The following is a 19,420-nucleotide window of genomic DNA, read 5'->3' on the forward strand; positions in this document are numbered from 1 at the left end:
GAGGAGCGGGCGAGCTGGCCAGGAGACTTCTGGGGCCTCGGCGGTGTTTGAAGCTTCGAACCCACCCGGGTCCGAGCCGGCGCGGCCAGAGGTGGCAGCCGAACGGTGCACAGCAGCTAAGGGACCCTAGGCCCCAGCAGATCAGTACTGGTCTGTGCGCCCCGACTTGGGGCGGGGCTCAGGTTGGATTACCGGTGGGCGGGCGCTGTCCCCCCGTCCCCGCCCCCCACATCCGGGGGCCGGGGCCGGGGCCGGGGCCGGGCTCAGGGCTTGCCGCGCGCCGGTGAGTCAGGCCGGGTTTTCCCTCCTCCTCCAGGGCAGGCGAGAGAGTGCCGCCGATCGCGTCCCTTCCTCGCCAATCCGGCTCCGGCGCCTGTCCGCCCGCCCGCCGCCCGCGTTTTCTAGGTGCCTGCCTCACGGCCGCTCCGGCCCGACTCGCAATCTCTGCTGGAATCGGCGCTTCGGAGGAGGGTTCAAATCCGCCCAAAGGAACAGCGGCGCACCCGGGCGCGGAGCGGCGGGCGGCGAGCGCTGCGCCAGCATGGTAAGTGGGGCTCGCTAGGGGCCGGAGGATGGACGCGCGGGGCAGGGAGGGTCGCCGAGTTCTCGCTTTTCGGGTGTTCTTGGCCACATTGCAACCCCTAGCTGGCCGAAGCTCCCGTCTGAAAAATGGGCGGGGATGGCAGCGTGCGGTGGCGCCCAGGTGTCTTCAGCTCCTGGGCGCCGGGTTGCGCTGGAGAGGCAGGCGGCAGGTTGCGCTCTTCTCTGCAACCCCTGTAAACGCGCTTTTCTTGGAACATCGCCCAGGACCCCTGCGCCACCGCTGGGTGGGGCAGGCGCCCTTGGCGAAGAAGTCTGACCTCGGCCTCCGCCCCCTTGCCCAGCGACTCGCGTCAGGCCCCGAGAAGCAGGAGGAAAGAGGAGCGTCCCCCCACCTCGCCTCCTAGGTAGCTCGAGGACTTCCAGTGGTTCTGGGGATTCCTTTCCTTCTCCACTGCCTTCCCGGGAACAGTTCTGTGGGGGATGTCAACCTCCTCTTCTCCGCCTTCCCCTCTCACCCGCCCCGCCCCCAGTATTCCTCCTTTCTCCCCCTAGTCCCTTGCCCGGTCCCGGCGACAGCTGCGGACTTGAGGATAGGGAACATTCCTGGGTCTTGGCGATTTGGACACTGTACCATTCCGGGCCAGAGCCTTTGATCAAAGCGAGGGCCAGTCTAGGACCAGGTGGAAATTAGGGCTCTAGATATATCCGGAAGGAGAACTGAGACACCCTTACCCCCAGCCCATAGGAAGAGATTGGGCCTGGCTGTCCTGGGGCAGGAGCAGAGGCAGGAGACCATTCTGAGCTCTGTGAGCACCCTCTTTCCAGTGCCCTCCCAGGCAGGACTCCTTTGCCTACTGGCTGCGTGTGGGTGTGTTAAGTGCGAGACTGAATGAATGCCGCCACCGCCTCTAGCAGCTTCCAGAGCTTAGAGTCCTCATGCCAGCCACACTTCCACTATTTCTTCCTGACCCTCAGGGCCAGGCAGGAGGGATCCCAGGCCAAAGGGACTTCCATCCAAACTAGCCTGATGGCAGATGCCCTTGGGAGAAACAGGCGGGGTGGGGGGGTGGGGGGGTGGGGGGCTGGGCAGTCTACATAATACGGCAATGTCCATAGAAGGTGACCCCTGGCTGAGACAGCCTGATGCAGTACAGAAGGCTTTGCCCAGAGAATTGAGATTGCCTCTCACTGTGGGATTTGGGGCAATTAATTTCTTCTTTCTAGGCTGTAAAGTCCAGATAGGGTCATCACTGCCCTGCCTGCCTCCACTAGCTGTTGTGAAGATGACATGAGATAACAAAGTGGAAGGGCTGAAAAAAACTGTAGTGAGCTGTGCACCTGTGAATGACTGCACAGGTTAGTTGCTTGCAGAGGTCAGCTGCCAGGCTGCGCCTCTTCAAGTGTCTCATGGGGATTGAGTATGCCAGCCTCTCCCATTCCCTCTCCAGGCCCCATCACACACTGCCCCCTCTTTTGGAGCTGGGACATTCCAGTCTCATTCCTTTGGGGCAGCTGCAGACACACCCCTCAGCCTGGCTGATCCTCCAGCAGGTGGTGGGACCCTCCCCTGGGGCCAGGGCTCTGGAAGGCCTAACCCAAGCCAAAGCTGGCAGGACTCACCCATATGGGGGTTGGGATGTGCATGGAGTCAGAGAATCTGGGAAGCCTGTGCACTTTCTCCTATGCAGCTGATCATGACCTTAGACACATTATTTCACCTTCTGGGCCTCAGTTTCCTCTTCCGAAGTGAGGGATGTCAGTACTCCCCTAGTATGTGCATTTCGAAGAAGGGCTAGTCCTCGGGGTCTGGAGCTGGAATGTCCCACTGCATGTCCTCTCTTCCTTTGCTTGGTGGCCAGGGCAGCACTGTTCTACCAAGGGTTGGTTCAAAAGAGCTGTGCCTCTATGTTCAGGGCTGTCCATGCCATCTGCTAATCTTGGGGGTAAAGTGGGAGGGGAACAGGAGTGAAAAGTCCCTTCTGGAGCCATCTGGGGCCTGTGAAAGTTGTCCCTCTAATGACCTAGCCTAAACCCAGCCAGTTGGATGGTGGTGGTTTTTTAGCTCTGTGCAGAGATCTGGGCAGGCACAGAAGCTCAGGCACTTCTGCTCTCTTGTCTTTCTGTGCCTAAGTCCCAGGGAGACTGCATGGTACTTGCTGTCTCTCCAGCCCTCCTCCTTCACCAAATCCTCTCCAGCCCCGCCTCACAGCCCTGACCTGAGCAGACATTCCCCCGGGCTTCCAAGCAACGCTAGGGAGGAATGTCTGTGTGTTTGGGGGAGGGTGTGGAGGTGGGATGGATCCTTTAGGAAAAGCGAGATTGAGACCTAGGCAGAATGGAGCCTTCTTGAAGCAAGGGATTCAACCCTGCTGTGGAAGCTGAGAATATAGCTAGAGATGTTACCCAGGAGGAATGGACAGTGGAGGGTGGGGGCTTAAGGAAAGACAAAGGGAAGGGCACTCTTTGTGCCCTTCAATCTCTGTACTGCTTCTAATAGCTGGCCTCACACTCCCCATTCAGCATCAGCACACCAACATGTGCATACACATTCCTAGCCAGGTGCGAGGAGGATCCCTCAGTCTTCATGCTGGGGTGTTCCTCTGTTATGTCTGTGTCCTTGAAGGTGCTCAGTGCTATGTGGTGACCTTGTGCATGATACTGTGGCTGTCCTGTGTCCTGTACCATAGGTTTCTCCATGCTGAGTGGGGACATTGTGTTCCCTGTGTGTTCATAGGCATTGTTATGGTCCACGGCTACAGCTGCTCCTCTGGACCTGAGACCCTTGCTGGGACACATAGTGTCAGCGTGTCAGTTATTTATCCCTGAGGACAGAAGTGAGCATTGCCAGGGGAAGGCTTGGTGGTATGGGTTTGGGGTGAGGTGGGTGTATTTGGCTTCACTGCCAATATCCCAATCCCCCAGTCACACAGGACTTAACAATTTGTTCACAAGATCCTTTCACTTCCATTTGACATTGACTGCCATGGTAACCCTAGTAGGAAGGCAGGGCAAGATGTGGAAACTGAGGCATGTCAAAGGGACATGTATTAGTGCCTAGGGTCCCACAGAGAGAGAAAAGGAGGGGCAGCTGGAGATCAGTTTCTTTGCTGTCCTTTCTCTGAGAAGGAGTGACAGATCAGAGCACCTTTAAATAGAGTACTGTCTTCCTGGGCAGAGGTGTTGTAGCAAGGGGCTGTCAGATGGGGAGGCAAGATGACTCACTTTCAGTTCTTTTGGCTGTGGGTGACATTCTGGGTCCCTAGTAGACATTAGGTAGTCATGGAGTTGGAATCTCAGGCATCCTCACCCCAGTAGCTCTGTGATCTTGGACAAGTCACTTCACTTTACTGAGCTCCAGGGACCCTACCTTTAGAAAAGGACATTAACTATGTCACAGGAAGTGCCTTATCACTGAAGAAGCCCAGCACCTGTGATTCCTTAGCTGGATGAATCTCCTGGGGCTGGGGTGTACTGACTCAGTCTTGTCCCCCACCTCAGGGCTGGGGTCTGGGAAAAGAAGACTGAGAAGATTATTTTTGCCCAGGGTGTGGTTGAGAGCTGTGGAGTGGGGGTAGGGGACAGGGCCCGCCCTCCTTCTCCCTCTCAGAGAGCTTTGTCTTCCACAAACACAAAACCTGGAAATGGTTAAGGAAGATGGAGCCTCCTAAGGACCATTGTTTTGGGGTAGGAGTGGGTGTCCCGGAAGTATATTGGATGGGTGGTGGGGGACTTTCAGCTGCAGCCTGCCTGCTGGGCATCTGTTCTGGAATGGGAGAAGGGACAATAGGGTAGGAGGCAGAAAAGGAGGCATTCACACAAGTCATTTGTATCTGCGTTAGGGTGGGCATTGGGCTGAGCACATGTTCCATTGGGGACCCTAGGTACCCACCCATTTCACCCTCCAGTGTATCAGGCCCAGCACAGGTGGGAATAAGCCTGGTCATTTGGCAGTGTTTGTGTGTGACTAAGCTCTGCTTTAGCCAGCCTGTGTTGACCCTGGCTGCGGGCCAGGCCCTGGACAGGGTGCTTTGTCATGTTATCTCACCCTATCCTTCCAGCATCCCTCTGTGATAAGAGCTATCATTGCCATTGTACATATGCATGAAACCAAGGCTTATAGAGGTTAGGGGCATGGCCAAGGTCACACACCAGTTGGTTCTGCTCTGGGTCAGGATATGGAACCTGTTTGGCCTTGTGGTGGGCTTTGGTGTAATAGCAGCAGCACACAAGGCATAGCAGGGGTCCAGCCGCCCCTTCCCTCTGCCTCCCACCACTGCCCAGACCTGAACACCTGTTCCGGAAAACTCAACCATTGTTTCTCCCTTAGGCCCTTCCTGTGTGTATCGTCATCCTTCCTCCCTGTGGGCCCTTCCTGTTTGTATCCCTCCCACTGTAGCCCCCAACCCCACCCATGCCAGATGTTTCCCTGAGGGAGCTCTGACCCTTTACTGGAAGAGAGGCTGGACAGGTTATCTCAAGGGAAGGAGAAGAAATAAAGAGTCCATCTGGGGCTGGGAGTGGTGGTGCATGCCTGTAATCCCAGCAGTTTGTAAAGCTGAGACAGGAGGATTGTGGGTTCAAAGCCAGCCTCAGCAAAAGCAAGGTGCCAGGCAACTCAGTGAGACCCTGTTTCTAAATAAAATACAAAATAGGGCTGGGGATGTGGCTCATTGGTTGAGTGCTCCTGAGTTCAATCCCCAGTAGCTCCCCCTGCCCCCCCCCCCCGCCAAAAAAAAAAAAAAAAAAAAGAGGGCTGAGGATGTGGCTCAAGCGGTAGCGTGCTCGCCTGGCATGCGTGCGGCCCAGATTCGATCCTCCAGCACCACATACCAACAAAGATGTTGTGTCCGCCAACTAAAAAATAAATATTAAAAATTCTCTCTCTCTCTCTTTAAAAAAAAAAAAAGAGTTCATCTGGGAATTGGAAGGAATATAGAGTCCTTCTGGACTGGTTCGCTATGCTTCCTCCCCATTCAACAAATTTGGTCAGGACCTTGGCAGAAGAGTTAGCAAGGTCAGGGTCAGACAGCCTGAGTCCATCCTTTATTAGCTCTTTGCTGGCCTGGTCTCGAGAGGTGGGCCCTTGTCCTACTGCTTGAGGTCTTCCTCCCACCATACCCACTTATCATGCTTCCACATTGCACACAGGATGCTACTGGAGCTGTCCCTTTGGTGTTCCAACTGAATGTTAGATGAGCAGGAGGCTTTGGGACCTGAACCCCTTTCTCTTGCCAGTTTGGGAGTCATGTCCTGACATTGTCTCTGATTCCTACCCACATCTGCCTCTCTTGGGCCTGGGCAGGTAGAAGAGCTGGCAGATGACAAGTGCCTGGTTTTAGGGAATCTGGGGATTTGGGCAGTGAGTGCTCACCTGCCCCTAATGGAACCTCCTGATTCCCCGAAGCAGCTGCCTGTGCCCTGTTGAAACTTCATGGCCACAGCCCCAGGCCCTGCTGGCATTGCCATGGGCAGCGTGGGCAGCCTGTTGGAACGTCAGGACTTCTCCCCTGAAGAGCTTCGGGCAGCACTTGCTGGGTCTCGAGGCTCTCGCCAACCTGATGGACTCCTCCGGAAAGGTTTGGGCCAGCGTGAGTTCCTTAGCTATCTGCACCTCCCCAAGAAGGATGGCAAGACCACCAAGCGGGCACCTCGGAATGAGCCTGCTGACTACGCTACCCTCTATTACCGGGAACATCCTCGGGCTGGTGATTTTAGCAAGACTTCACTGCCTGAGCGGGGTCGCTTTGACAAGGTGTGTCTCTGCTGATGTCCTTTATGTGGCACAGGGAAGTTGGAGATGGGCATCTTGGGGCCTCCTTGGAGACCCAGTTGCTAGGATGGGATGAAGGTTGGATGGGCTAAGATGTGGAAAGCCTGCCGTAGACTGGCTTGAGCCTTGGTTAATTCCTCCTGGTGGCATGTGCCCCATGTTCTCACAGAGGATTCCCAGGGGCTGCAGGAGCATCAGGAGGGTAGAGCAGAGTTTACCATACTCACAGACCTCCCTCACACCTGCCCTCTCTTTTTGGCAGTGCCGCATCCGCCCATCAGTGTTCAAGCCTACAGCAGGTACCGGGAAAGGCTTCCTCTCCATGCAGAGCCTGGCTGCCCACAAGGGTCAGAAGCTGTGGCGCAGCAATGGTAGTCTGCACACGCTGGCCTGCCACCCACCCCTGAGTCCAGGGCCCAGGGCCAGCCAGGCTCGTGCACAACTGTTGCATGCCCTCAGCCTGGATGAGGGTGGCCCTGAGCCTGAGCCCAGCTTGTCTGATTCCTCCAGTGGGGGCAGTTTTGGCCGCAGTCCTGGCACAGGTCCCAGCCCCTTCAGCTCCTCCCTAGGCCACATTAACCACCTTGGAGGCTCCCTGGACCGGGCCTCAAGGAGCCCCAAGGAGGCTGGGCCATTGGCTGTGCTGAGCTGCCTGCCTGAGCCACCGCCCCCCTACGAATTCTCCTGCTCCACTGCAGAGGAGGTGGTAGCCCTGCTGCCTGAGACCTGTGAGGATCTCAAGAGGGACCTTGGAGACCAGGATGGCTCCAACCCCTTCACACAGGTAAGTGAGCCCCATCCTAGGGTCCTATTCTGTCCCTTGGCATTGGTGTATGAGCCAGACTGAGGGACCCCAGATGGTTCACCCACATGTCTCTGGGAAACACTGGGTGTGGTAGCATACACCTGTAGTCCCAGGTATTTGGGGGGATGAGGCAGAAGGATCTTGAGTTCAGGGCCAGCCTGCGTGGCCAAAGCAGTAAGACCCTGTCTCAAAAAAAGAGGGAGTGGAGATGTCTTGGCTTCTGTCTTCCAATAACTGCCCAAGGAGTTATTGGTGGAGGAAGTGTTAGGGTGGTGGTGAGCTATGGGAGCACAGGTGGATTGCATCCAAGGGGCGGAACCTTGTGGAAATCTAGGCATGGTTGGTCAACCCTACTGTGAACCTCTTTCTCTTGACAGGTGCTAGAGGAGCGCCAGCGGTTGTGGTTATCTGAGTTGAAGCGCTTGTACGTGGAGCGGCTGCATGAGGTGGCTCAGAAAGCTGAGCGCAGCGAGCGCAACCTCCAGCTGCAGTTGTTCATGGCTCAGCAGGAACAGCGACGGCTTCGCAAGGAGCTCCGGGCTCAACAGGGCCTGACCTCTGAGCCTCGTCCCCCAGGTCCAGTTCCAGAGGCCGACTCCAGCAGCCGGCCAGAGGAGGAAGCCCGATGGGAGGTGAGAGACCGTCAGGGACTCAGAAACACCCATCCCCACTGCCCTGGTCCCATTCTCCATTTCCCCTCCCTCAACCAGCTCCCCACACCTTGGAGCATCTGGGTCTTCAAGGAGGCCCCAAGCTGCTTTGCTTGGCCCTTGTTCATCCTGTGTCCCCCCATCTCCCAGGTGTGCCAGAAGACCGCAGAGATTAGTCTCTTGAAGCAGCAACTGCGGGAAGCCCAGGCAGAGCTGGCACAGAAACTGGCTGAGATATTTAGTCTGAAGACGCAACTTCGGGGCTTCCGGGCACAAGCCCAGGCTCAGGACGCAGAGCTGGCCAGGTTGCGTGAGACTGTGCGCAGCTTACAGGAACAGGCTCCTCGGGAGGAAGCCCCAGGCAGCTGTGAAACTGATGACTGCAAGAGCAGAGGGCTGCTGGGGGAGGCTGGAGGTAGTGAGGCTGGAGGTGGTGCTGAACAGCTGCGCGCAGAGCTACTGCAAGAACGGCTCCGGGGCCAGGAGCAGGCACTGCGTTTTGAGCAGGAACGGAGGACTTGGCAGGAAGAGAAGGAGCGGGTGCTGCGCTACCAGCGGGAGATCCAGGGGGGCTACATGGACATGTACCGTCGCAATCAGGCACTGGAGCAGGAGCTACGGGCACTACGGGAGCCCCCCACGCCCTGGAGTCCTCGACTTGAGTCCTCCAAGATCTGAGGACAGCAGAGCAAGCTGACAGCAGATGCACTGTCCAAGATGCCCTGAGACAGCTGACCCCTCCCTTTTACTGGTCTGGGGCAGAATGTGCAGAGGCCCACCCAGGGATGGGAGGCCCCCAAGAGGAAGGATGGGGGGGGCGATGGGCAGGATAAGGTGCTGGCTACAGAGCCAGGGCTAGACCCTTCTGGCAGAGAAGCACCCAGGCAGGGCCCAGCCCTGCTCCCTGGAGTGGGTGTGGCCCAATGAAGGAGGTTAGAGAATCCAGAGGCACTGATAGGGAAGGGCAGGTGTAAGGGAGGGTGGCTAGAGAGCTGGGCTGAGGCCTTCCTTAATGGAAGGAGGCTGGGATGGAAACATTGGCCTCCTCCAGAATAAAACCATCTTTTCCTTGAGGAGGCCCTGGGTGATATATTGAGCCTGCCCTTACCAGAGTCCAGTTTTGTGGATAGTCAGGGTTGGGAGTTGACCTGGCCTGTAGCTCCTTTCATGGTCATGGTCATTGGGAGGTGTGCCCTGTGCCTGTCTGTGAAGCTGCTGATCATATGTGTTGGAGAGTGGAGGCATCCTATTTCCTTGCTCCAGTACCACACAGTTCCTTAGCTGCTGTGTGGGCTGAAATTCCTTTCTTCAGCACCAGTGGATTTTTCAGAAGGAACAATACTAGGGAACTACAAAAAAACAAAAGGGCGAGTCAAAAGGCATTTCAAGGATATGAAATGTTCCTTTTGGTGGAAAGTCTGGGCCCTGGTTGCCCAGGCCTCTGCTGGATTGGGGCCAGCCTAAGACAGCATCCTGTGGGGGCATCCAAAAGCTCCTGTGAGCTCTACCTCTTCTGGAGCCCACCTCCTATCTTTCTGTCCAGCTGTGGTGTGCCTCTCTCTTCATGGGTGGGTGAGGGGGAGGTTTAGGAAGGTGCAGAGAAGCTTGGCAGGGAAAGCTTGTGGGTTATTTGGTAAAGGATCTTACTGGAAGGAATGGAACATTTCCCCATAAGCAATGGAAGGCTATTGGGTATTTTTAGGTAGGAGTGAGATTTGATCTAATTTGTATTCTGGAAAGTTCTTTCTTGAAGAAGCATCCCCACACTTCCCACCACTGTCAGTCCTCTTGCACTCCTGCTGATGGTCTCAGGTTCTCGAAAACCCACAGCTACCCCAGTCCCTCAGCAGTCTTGGGACTTTGCTCCCCTCCAGATGGTGACCTGGTGCAAGTGGAGTCTTCCCTATCTTTTGAGAGAAGCTCAGCTTATTACACATGTATCATTGGAGTGGCTACCATGCATCTAGTGCTTACTGTTTCTCTGGTTGGACCCTTGAGCTTGGGGCCACAGGGTGAATTTGATGTGCTTCCTGCTTAAGGGTAGCTAGCACACAGTCATCTGCCCTCCAATCCTTGTTCATGTAGGGCCACTCAGGGAACCTCTTAGAAGTACTCCATTTGGCAGACATGGTGGTGTACACCTCTAATCCCTGTGGCTCAGAAGGGTGAGGCAAGAGGATCACAAGTTCAAAGCCAACTGTAGCAATTTGGTGAGGCCCTAAGCTGTCTCAAAAAATAAAAGGGCTGGGGATGTGGCTCAGTGATTAAGCACACTTGGGTTCAAATCACAGTACTCCTCCTGCCCCCAAATAAAAAGTACTGCATGTAGAAACCCAGGCTGCTCCCTTTGGCTGACCCCTGGTCTTCCCAGGCTATTCCTGACATGCCCCCCCCCACCCCCCGCCATCAGGCCCAGTAGGTGGATCCTGGTTGTAGAGTTTGCTGGAGTGTGGACTACATCCCAGCCTCCTTGGGAATTGTGGCACATGAGTTGATGGGCCCCGCCTTTTTTGGGGCCATGAGTGTAGTGTGTGACTTGTCTGGGGGTGCTGTGTTTATGGCCCTGTGAATGGCAGATGTGTTTGTGGGTGGTGGATGTGCCCAAGGAGGTGTGTTTGGGGCACCTGGCCTCCAAAAGCCAGCTCCTGAATTGGAGGCTGGGAAAGCTGCTTCCTGGCTCTCCCTCTGCCAGGAATCAGCTCCACTGGCCAGGCCTGGGTCAATCCTGTGTCCAGGACGGAGCCCTGAGCCTAACTAAGACCCATTTAGGTCCACTCCAGAGCTCAGGTCTAATGCCTGAGGAGGGAAATGTGAAGTATCTGGGTTAGGCAGGCCAGTCCCCACAGATCTTAGGGTATTCCTATTTCATAGGCCCCTCTAAACCCAGATCTCTGGGCCAATGGACCCCTGGAGGTTTTCCCACTTCCTGGACCTGCATGTTGGCTTGAAGCCTAGATTACTTCCTCCCTGTGACCAGGAGCTGGTTAGGCTGGGTGCCCACGTGTCCCAGAGTGGCTGGGGCCCACCTTTTGGTATACCAGCTCTGCAGAACAGCTCTCCACCCAGTAATTAGGGAGCTGGGCCGGCTAGTACAGCCAGTGGGGAGTGGGTGGGCGGTACCAAAACTTGGCAGCAGTGCCAGAAACCAAGGCCAGGCCCAGAAGAAGGGGGAGGGTGCCAGAGAGCTAAAGCTGGGGTGTCTCAAAACCAGATACCGGTTAGTTCATCCGTGCTGGGCAAACCAGTTCCCTGGTCCCCAGGCAGGCTGAGAGGCTCTGGGGCCAGCTGATCACTGGGGCCACATTGTCACTGTTGTGGCTACTGCTTTGGGGAAGCCCCTCCCTTCTACTTCTGGCTGGGCCCTCAGCTGCTCTCAGGCTCAGCTTTCCCCTGGAATCCCCTTCCCCAGCAGATCTGACCCAGGCAGCCAGATCTGCACTGTGCTCTCTGCCTCTGATCCTCACTTAAGTATTACACTTTCTAGCAGCTCTCTGGGCCCCTAACCCCTCACGGAAGGTCTCTGACTCTGGTCTCCAGGATCACTGATAGCAATGCCCCTTCCAACCTCAGTGAACTCCACAGTTTGACTTAGCCCTCTGGACATTCTACCTCATTCTGCAGGTGATCCTGGACTGAAAGACTTGCAAGGAGGGACAGACACAGGGAGGGGAGGCAGGGCACCATTTTGGAGCTACCTGGAGGGTGGGAGAAAGAAGTGAGGGTTTGAATAAGTCCTGGACCTGGCCAGGGAGGCAGAGAATCAGCTGTCTTCCTGGGCTGCCTCCTGGTGTCCATCATTGCACACAGAAGGCAGGAAGTGCTCAGGTCTTGCTTTCTCAAGGAAGTCCTTCCTGGACTACCCACCTCCTCTGCAGGACTTACACGTCCATATGTCTCTCCATCAGCTCTTTGCAAGCTGCTATATTTCTTGGTTTTTCTCTGTCTCCAATGAGCTGAGGGTATTGCCAGAGCAGATCAGTGTCTTCCATTCCCCCTGCCAAGCCCACTCTGGTTCCAGCCCCAAAAGGCACTTGGAGAGATGTAGAAGCAGGGTGACCAGAGCCCTCCCCTGAGTAGGAAGGCTTTGAGGTAAGAGAGTGGGGAAGATAGGGAAGGCTCTAACTCTGAGCTAATTGTGGATATCTGTTCTGTGCCAAGTCTATGTCAAGCATGGAGTTCCAGAGCTAGTTACTATTCATTCTATAGGGGTGTTTGAGGGCCTCCCTCTGGGCCAGATGTCATTCTCAGGTGAGTAAGCCATACTAACAAAGTTCCCTGCCCTTTTGACATTTGTGTGTAGAGGAGGGAGACAGTGTGTGTCCATACTGTTGAAGGTCGTTCCAGATAGTGACCAGGTCCAGACAGGAGATGAAGAAGACAGAGGAGAATTCAAAAGAGCTCAGATACACTGACAGAGGACAACAGGGGCCTCCACTGTCATCAAACAAGTGAGCCAAACATGGAAAAAGGGAGCATGAAAAATACATTTCTCTGAGACTGGAGGGATGTAGATTTTAGGGAACCTTTCTGCAAAGAGGGTGCAGGCCTCTGTAGGCGATGACATAGGATATATGGAAGTTTGGGGCAGGTTCCAGAGAGGGTCTTGTGTGGAATTTTAGGAGGGGAACAAGGAGAATGGGAAGCAAAGCAGATCCTGGTCAGTCTGGTAAGCTGGTGCAGGATTCCCTGAGCAGTCAAAGGAAAGGGCTAAAACCAGGACCAGTTTTCTGTGTGTAAGACCTGTGCAGCACCCAGGGCCCCTACACTTGGTGTTATGCTCTGCTGTTGCCATCTTGAACTTCTTTTTTTTTTTTTTTTAAAGAGAGAGTGAGAGAGGAGAGAGAGAGAGAGAGAGAGAGAGAGAGAGAGAGAACTTTTTTAAATATTTATTTAGGGCTGGGGATGTGGCTCAAGCGGTAGCGCGCTGGCCTGGCATGCGCGGGGCGTGGGTTTGATCCTCAGCACCACATACCAACAAAGATGTTGTGTCCGCCGAGAACTAAAAAAAAAAATAAATAAATACTTATTTTTTTTTAGAGAGAGAGAGAGAGAGAGAGAGAGAGAGAGAGAGAGAGAGAGATTTATTTTTTAGTTTTTGGTGGACACAACATCTTTGTTGGTATGTGGTGCTGAGGATCGAACCCGGGCCGCACGCATGCCAGGCGAGCGCGCTACCGCCTGAGCCACATCCCCAGCCCCCATCTTGAACTTCTTAAGAATGTTTGAACAAAAGGCCTCACATTTTCATTTTGCTCTGTGCCCTGCAAACTAGGTAGGTGGTTCTGGCTTGAATTTAGGACTTGCAAGGAGGGACAGATCAGGGAGAGAAGACAAGGCACTGTTTTGGAGCCACCTGGAGGGTGGAAGGAAGAGGTGAGGACTTAGGTGGGTCTTGAGTCTGGCTGGGGAGGCCAGAAAGGCAGCTATGGCTCCCCTTGGTTGGGCTTGGTTATTCCTGGATTTCATAGTGGAGCCAAAGGCAGTGGCTGCATCGCCCACCACTGCCCCACCTCCACCAGCCATAGGAGATCCCATCTTTTTCTATCTCTGCCTTCTAGGACTAAGTGCAAAGAAAGCTGCATTTCCAAGTGTGCATGTTCTACACCCCTCTATACTCCCCCTCCTGTGCTGGGGAATGAACCCAGGACCTCACACATGCTAGGCAAGTACTTTGCCACTGAGTTACACCCCCAACCTACTAAGGTATAATTTGCACACAGGAAAATTCTTCCTTTTTAGGGTACAGTTTGGAGAGTTTTGACAAATGCAGAGTTGTATAAACAACCATATAATCAAGACATATAATTATTACATCACCCCTCAAAATTCTCCTTTCTGCTCCTTTCTGGTCAATTTCTCCCCTACCTCCAACCCCTGGTAACTACTGAACTGCTTTGTCAATAATTTTTTTTTTCTTTTTGTGAGAGATGCTTAAGCCCACCTATCTAATATATGGTATCAGAACAAAGTAGCAAGAAAAACAATAGGATATTGGTATAAAAATAAATAGGATGAGGAACCAGAAATAGATTCCATTTTGTAGAAAAAAAATATGATAAAGAGATTGCAAAGGAGAGAGTAAGGAAGGAATATTTAATAGGGAGCCCTGGGTTAACTACAAAATTGTGCATGGGGATCATACTTCGCAGCATCCCTTTTGAGATAAAATAGACTTTGGGTTATTATTTTAGGAGTTAAATTTTAAAAATCAAATCCTAGGAAATTGGCAGAAAGTTCAACAAACTTTGCTGAATTAATGGAGAGGAGCTAATGAAGCAACTTGTTTGGAAGCAACCCCATCCCCTCAACAAAAACCAAATATATACAACCCCAACTAGGAAAGAATGATAAAATCAACTTTGCAGTAAAAGTTGGTGCACAGTGAAATTAACAAGTCTGAACACAAGGAAAATCACATATTGGGGAAGACAAGACAGCAAAGGTTAAACCGCTTGATGTGAGCGGTGTTTTCAAGGTTCTTCCCAACTTTGCCCACAGTGCCTGCTCTGTAGGGAAGGCGGCCAGGGCTCCAGAGAGGAAGTAGGGAAGCCCTGGGGCGGTCTCCAAAGCCTGTGAGGTCCTGTCAGCTCCTGCTCAGCTTAGAGGCCTCCTGGCTTCCTTGGCCCCAAGCACGGTTCATTCAACTCTTCGCCCCCGCCTCTTCCGCGTGTGGGGCCAGGACCACCCAGGATCCGAGTGAGTGCACCGCCAGGCACCTCCAAGATGCTCCATCTGACGCCCCCAAAGGCATAGGGTCCCTCTCTGAACTGACTGGCTCCTCACCTGCCGTGCTTCTGAAGGTTTTTGAGCTAGGGTTTCTTCTTTCATATGAGAATATCCGCTTCCTCCCAGCATCTTTATGCACCTACTGGTTTCTAGCAATGATGAACACAAAGTCCAGGTCCCAATGGAGCTTTTAATCTTAAAATGTAGGGGAGGCAGGGTTAAGGGCCGGAAGATAGATCAACAAGTAAACATAATTTCAAGTGAAGGTTGTAAAGAAAACAAAGCCAGATTGTGCAAGTGATGTGCTTTATTAAGAAAACAAATCAAAACAAGATTGTGCAAGGGGTGGGGGCAGGGAAGAAGAGGAGGTGTGAAGGGTTGCAGCCCGAATGACCTGGAGTGAAATCAACCATAAAAGGGAGCAGTAAATCAGGGAAACAGAGACCCAGGAAAACAGCGATTGAAACTTTATTGTGGGGCTATTTTTTGTTTAAGTCTTTGAGGTCTGAGGAGAGGGTGGGAGTTCTCTAGCCCTTCCCTTCAGAAGAAGAGGGCCTGGTAAATTCAGTTCTGGCCTGGGTTTGGAGTCACCATCTTCTTTTTCCTTTCAGATACACCCTTCCTGCTTAGGACAGATGTGTCACCCTTACTGTAAGAAGGGCAACCCATGGAGGGCAGGAGGGCACATGCTGTACCATCTTTCCTGTCCGCATAATTCCATTCTCAAATCGACTATCCTGTGGGCAGATTAAGTATGGGTTTAGGGTCTAGGAGTACAGCAGTTACTCAGAAGGCTGAAAAAGGCGGATGAAAAGTCAGAGGCCAGCCTGGACTACTCAGCAGACCCTCCCTCAAAATAAAAAATAGAAGCCTGGTGTGGTAGTGCCTGTCTGTAATCCCAGCAACTCAGGAGGCTGAGGCAGGAGGATTGCTAGTTCCTAGCCAATCTCAGCAATTTAGGCCTAAGCTAAGGGGGATGTAGCTCTGTGGTAGGGTGCCCCTGGGTTCAGATTCCACTACCAAAACAACAAACCAGCAAGGAGTTTTCTTTTAAACATTACTTGTTATCACACACACAAAAAAAAGCACGACGAAAAAAGCCTGACTGCTGGATCCCTTACATACATAGTGCTGTTTAGAGATATTTTATTATTATTATTGTAATTATTATTATTATTATTATTATTACTAGTACTACTACTACTTGTGGTTCTGGGGGCGGAACTGCAGGCCTTGCCCATGCCACACCCCCAGCGCTCTATTTACTTTGAATTACAGGTGACAGAAAGGAGGCAGGCATTTTTTTTTGCGCGGTTTGGGGCTTCTGAGCCGAATCCCGCAGCGCAGGAACCAAGGTGCACCTCTACCCTGTGGGCCGCCAGCCCCGCACACCCCCGCGGGCGAGTCAGTGGTTCGGTCTGATTCCTTCCGGCTATCTGGGAGGTTGGGGCCTTGTCCGAGGAACTAGGAGTCTGGGAGCGGGTTGCCAGGGCGCGACACAGGGTCTGCGACTAGCTGTCGGCTCCTGTGGGCGCCTCCACTTTCGGCGCGGGAGGGAAGAGAAGACCTGCCGCAGGCGAATTAGCCGGCCATCCCCCCCCCCTGCGAAACCGCGCATGGGCGAGTCCAGACACTGGGTGCAACCGTCGCGATTTCCGGTTCCGATGACAGCGGCGCCGGAAGCCGGGCCCCGGCTGCAGGACTAGGTGAGTGCCCTGGGGCTTGCGGGCCCGGAGGTGCGGGCCCAGGGCCGCTGGCGGAGGCGTGGGGGGCGGCGAGGGGTGCGGCGGCGGGGCGAGCGCAGGACGGACGGCCTCCCAGGCTCAGGGCCAGGGAGGCCAATTCATCCTCTGGCTTGTTCTCTTTGCAGTCTTTGGCCCCGGCCCGGGAGCTGGAGTCCCACAGAATCATAGGACTCCCCATCCTCGTAGAGCTTCCTCAAGGGGTGGAGTCGCTGGGTCCCATCCTAGTGCGACCCCCTGGGTCGGAGGTAAACAGCTGCGGGAGGAGGGGTCCCCCGGCAGGGCATTTGAACCGGGTCTTTTGAAGGATAAATGGGAGTTTGCCAGTTATTTGCACGTTAATGCAGATGTAATCTCAGTAGGGTCTTGCTGCTTAGGCAAAATGGTGGGCTTTTTCCTCCTTCCAGTTTTGGTCAGTGAGAAGAGAGATTTGAAACTTCAGATAGCGATGTGCAATGAAGAAAAGGAACAGGGCCATATAATAGGGTGACTGGTGTGAGGTTGAGGCAGAGGGGTCAGCATTATATACTGTGGTCTAGGAAAGCCTTTCAGAAAAGATGGCATTTGTGTTGAGATCTGAATAAAAAAGAGCCAGCCGTGGGAAGAGATGGGAAAGTGATCCAGGCTGAGGGAAGAATCAGTACAAAGGCCCTGAGGCAGAAATAAATTGGATGTAGTGAAACAACAACAACAACAACAAAACAGAAGGCTAATGTGGCTAGAATGAAGCATGTGAGGGGAAGAGTAGTGGGTTGATGAAGTTGGAAAGGTAGTTGGGTGGGGTGTGGGATTGTTCATGTAGAATCTTGTAGGCCAAATAGAGGGAGAGGATTTTATTCCATGTACAGTGGAAAAATCTATTGGTTTTGAGCAGAGGAATGTTATGTAAGGTGGAAAAGATATAAGGATGGCGACTGTAAAAGTACAATAATTAGGTCAATGGAGGCAATGGAGATAAAAGGCAAAAGGGACTAGTCTATGATTGGCACAAATTTCCCTTCTTCCCTCCCCAGGAGCCCTCTTGTTTTGGGATGCTTAAAACTAGGGGCAAAACTCCCATGCCTGTCTAAGTGAAGATTTAATACTTCCCTCATGTGTCTTTCTGTTCATACCTACAGGTTTGAGCTCAAGCTCTCTAGGTCAAAGATTAGGGAATGGATGCACTATTTATTTTAATTAATTATTTTGGTACTGGGGATTGAATCCAGGGATACTTCGCCACTGAGCCCAGTTGCTCAGGGCCTCATTAAATTGCTGAGGCTAGCCTTGAACTTGTGATCCTCTGCCTCAGCCTTCTGAGTCTCTGGGATTATAGGTAAGAACTACCATGTCTGGCAGATGCACCATTTAATCAGCAAGTACTTACTGAGCACTCATTCATGAACCAGGCCATGGACTGGGCACTGAAGGAAGGGAGAAGATGGGACTAATGTTAGTCTTTGAGAGCTCATAGTCCAGTGCAGGGAGATAGATGTATGAACAGATAGTTACTGTGTCACAGTAGAGACTCAGATGTGTGTGGTGCAGATGCCCCTGGACAGGCTTGTGAAGTAGAAAAGGAGGTAGGGAGAGGTCATTGAGGGTTTCATGGGGAGCTGATAATTAGCTCATATTCTCCATGCAAAAAAGAAATACATAAGATTCTCTAGAATAGGAACAGCTTGTGCAAAGGAAGTGAATACATAATTGCAAAGGGCTTGTGTATCAAGCCATGGCAGTATTGAGCAAAGGGGTGACAGGATCAGATGTGTGTTTTGGAACGATCACCCTGGTGGATAATTTCTATACACTGAGGTCTTGGGGAGGGAGGCTTAGGATCAGTGGATGTGAAATTCCAGGCATTGGCATTTATATTAATCATGCAGTTTGTCAAAGACAAATACACACATTCTTGTGTTTGGTGAAGATGATGGATTGATTTAAGCAGCATGGTTTGTTCCAAATGGACTGAATTAGCCTCTTGGGCTCTTTGGATTGAATACCTGCAGGGAGTCCTGGTTTCCTGACTCTTTTATTTTTAATTGAATTGAATTTGATTGATTGATTGATTGATTGATTGATTACTGTACAGGGGATCCAACCCAGGGCCTTGCACATGCTAGGCAAGTACTCTAATACTGAGGAACACTCCAGCACCTCTTTTCAAAAATTTTTTTTTATTGAGTTAATAACACATTTCAGTTCACAGTATATTTAATTGGTCCATGCAGGTCCCTTTCCTTTTTTCTCTTCTTGTATAGGGGATTGAACCCAGGGCCTTGCACATGCTAGGCAAGTGTTCTGCTGCTAAACTACATTCCTAGCCTTTTCTTAAAAACAAAACAAAACAAAAAAAACCCAACTCACTAAGTTGCCCAGACTGGCCTGCTTCAGCCTCTAAAGTTGCTGGGATTACAGTCATGCTCCACCACACCTGGAAGGGCCTTTTTCTTGTTTGCATTTATGTATGTATCCCCTTATTATCTCCATCCCTCCCTTTCTCCCCACTATAGGAAGCCACTCTGATGTGTTTGGTGTATAGTCAGCCCTCCACATCCATGGGTTCTCATCTGTGGATTCAAGAGATCACGGATCAGAAATATGCAGAAAAAAGATTGTGTCTGCACTGAAGATGTATAGTCTGTTTTTTCTTGCCATTATTTCCTACAGTGTAACAATTATTTTTATAGCATTTACATTGTATTAGGTATTATAAGTAGTCTAGAGATGATTTAAAGTATAGGAAAGGGGCTGCTGGGGATGTAACTCGGTGGTAGAGTATGTGTTTAGCATGCTCAGGGCATAGGGGAGAATGTGTAGGTAATGTCAAATATTACATCATTATTTCTTTATTTTTTAGTCCTTGATGGACTTTTATTTGCTTATCTATATGTGGTGCTGGGAATCAAATACAGTGCCTCACACATACGAGGCAAGCACTCTACTGCTGAGCTACAACTCCAGCCCCTATGCCATTTTTTAAAAAATATTTATTTTTTAGTTATAGTTGGACACAATACCTTTATTTTATTTGTTTATTTTTATGTGGTGCTGAGGAGCAAACCCAGGGTCCTGCATATGCAAGGCAAGTGCTCTACCGCTGAGCCACAACCCCAGCCCCTCCTGTGCCATTTAAAAAAAAAAATTTTTTTTTTTTTTTTTGGTTGTAGGTGGACACAATACCTTTATTTTATTTATTTATTTT

The 19,420-nt window shown here is 52.2% G+C and overlaps 1 protein-coding gene across 5 annotated transcripts; it reads left to right on the forward strand.

Annotated features, from left to right (window-relative positions):
• Window positions 1–73: 73 nt before the first annotated feature.
• N4BP3 (NEDD4 binding protein 3) lies at window positions 74–8,842 on the forward strand. 5 transcript variants are annotated; one of them, XM_081297361.1, is made up of 6 exons: window positions 74–150; window positions 317–544; window positions 5,951–6,295; window positions 6,576–7,097; window positions 7,496–7,750; window positions 7,919–8,842. In XM_081297361.1, the coding sequence occupies exons 3-6, from the start codon at window positions 5,975–5,977 to the stop codon at window positions 8,444–8,446; spliced, it is 1,626 nt and encodes a 541-aa protein (XP_081153487.1). In that variant the 5' UTR covers window positions 74–150; window positions 317–544; window positions 5,951–5,974; the 3' UTR covers window positions 8,447–8,842. The 5 variants fall into 5 exon arrangements, with proteins under 5 accessions (XP_081153487.1, XP_081153488.1, XP_081153490.1 ...); XM_081297362.1 differs by lacking the exon at window positions 74–150 and adding an exon at window positions 168–182; XM_081297364.1 differs by lacking the exon at window positions 74–150 and adding an exon at window positions 1,768–1,899 and having other exon boundaries at window positions 205–544.
• Window positions 8,843–19,420: the final 10,578 nt, after the last annotated feature.

Source organism: Spermophilus citellus, assembly GCF_964194105.1.
Source record: "Spermophilus citellus genome assembly, chromosome: 1".
NCBI classification, from domain to species: Eukaryota; Metazoa; Chordata; class Mammalia; order Rodentia; family Sciuridae; genus Spermophilus; species Spermophilus citellus.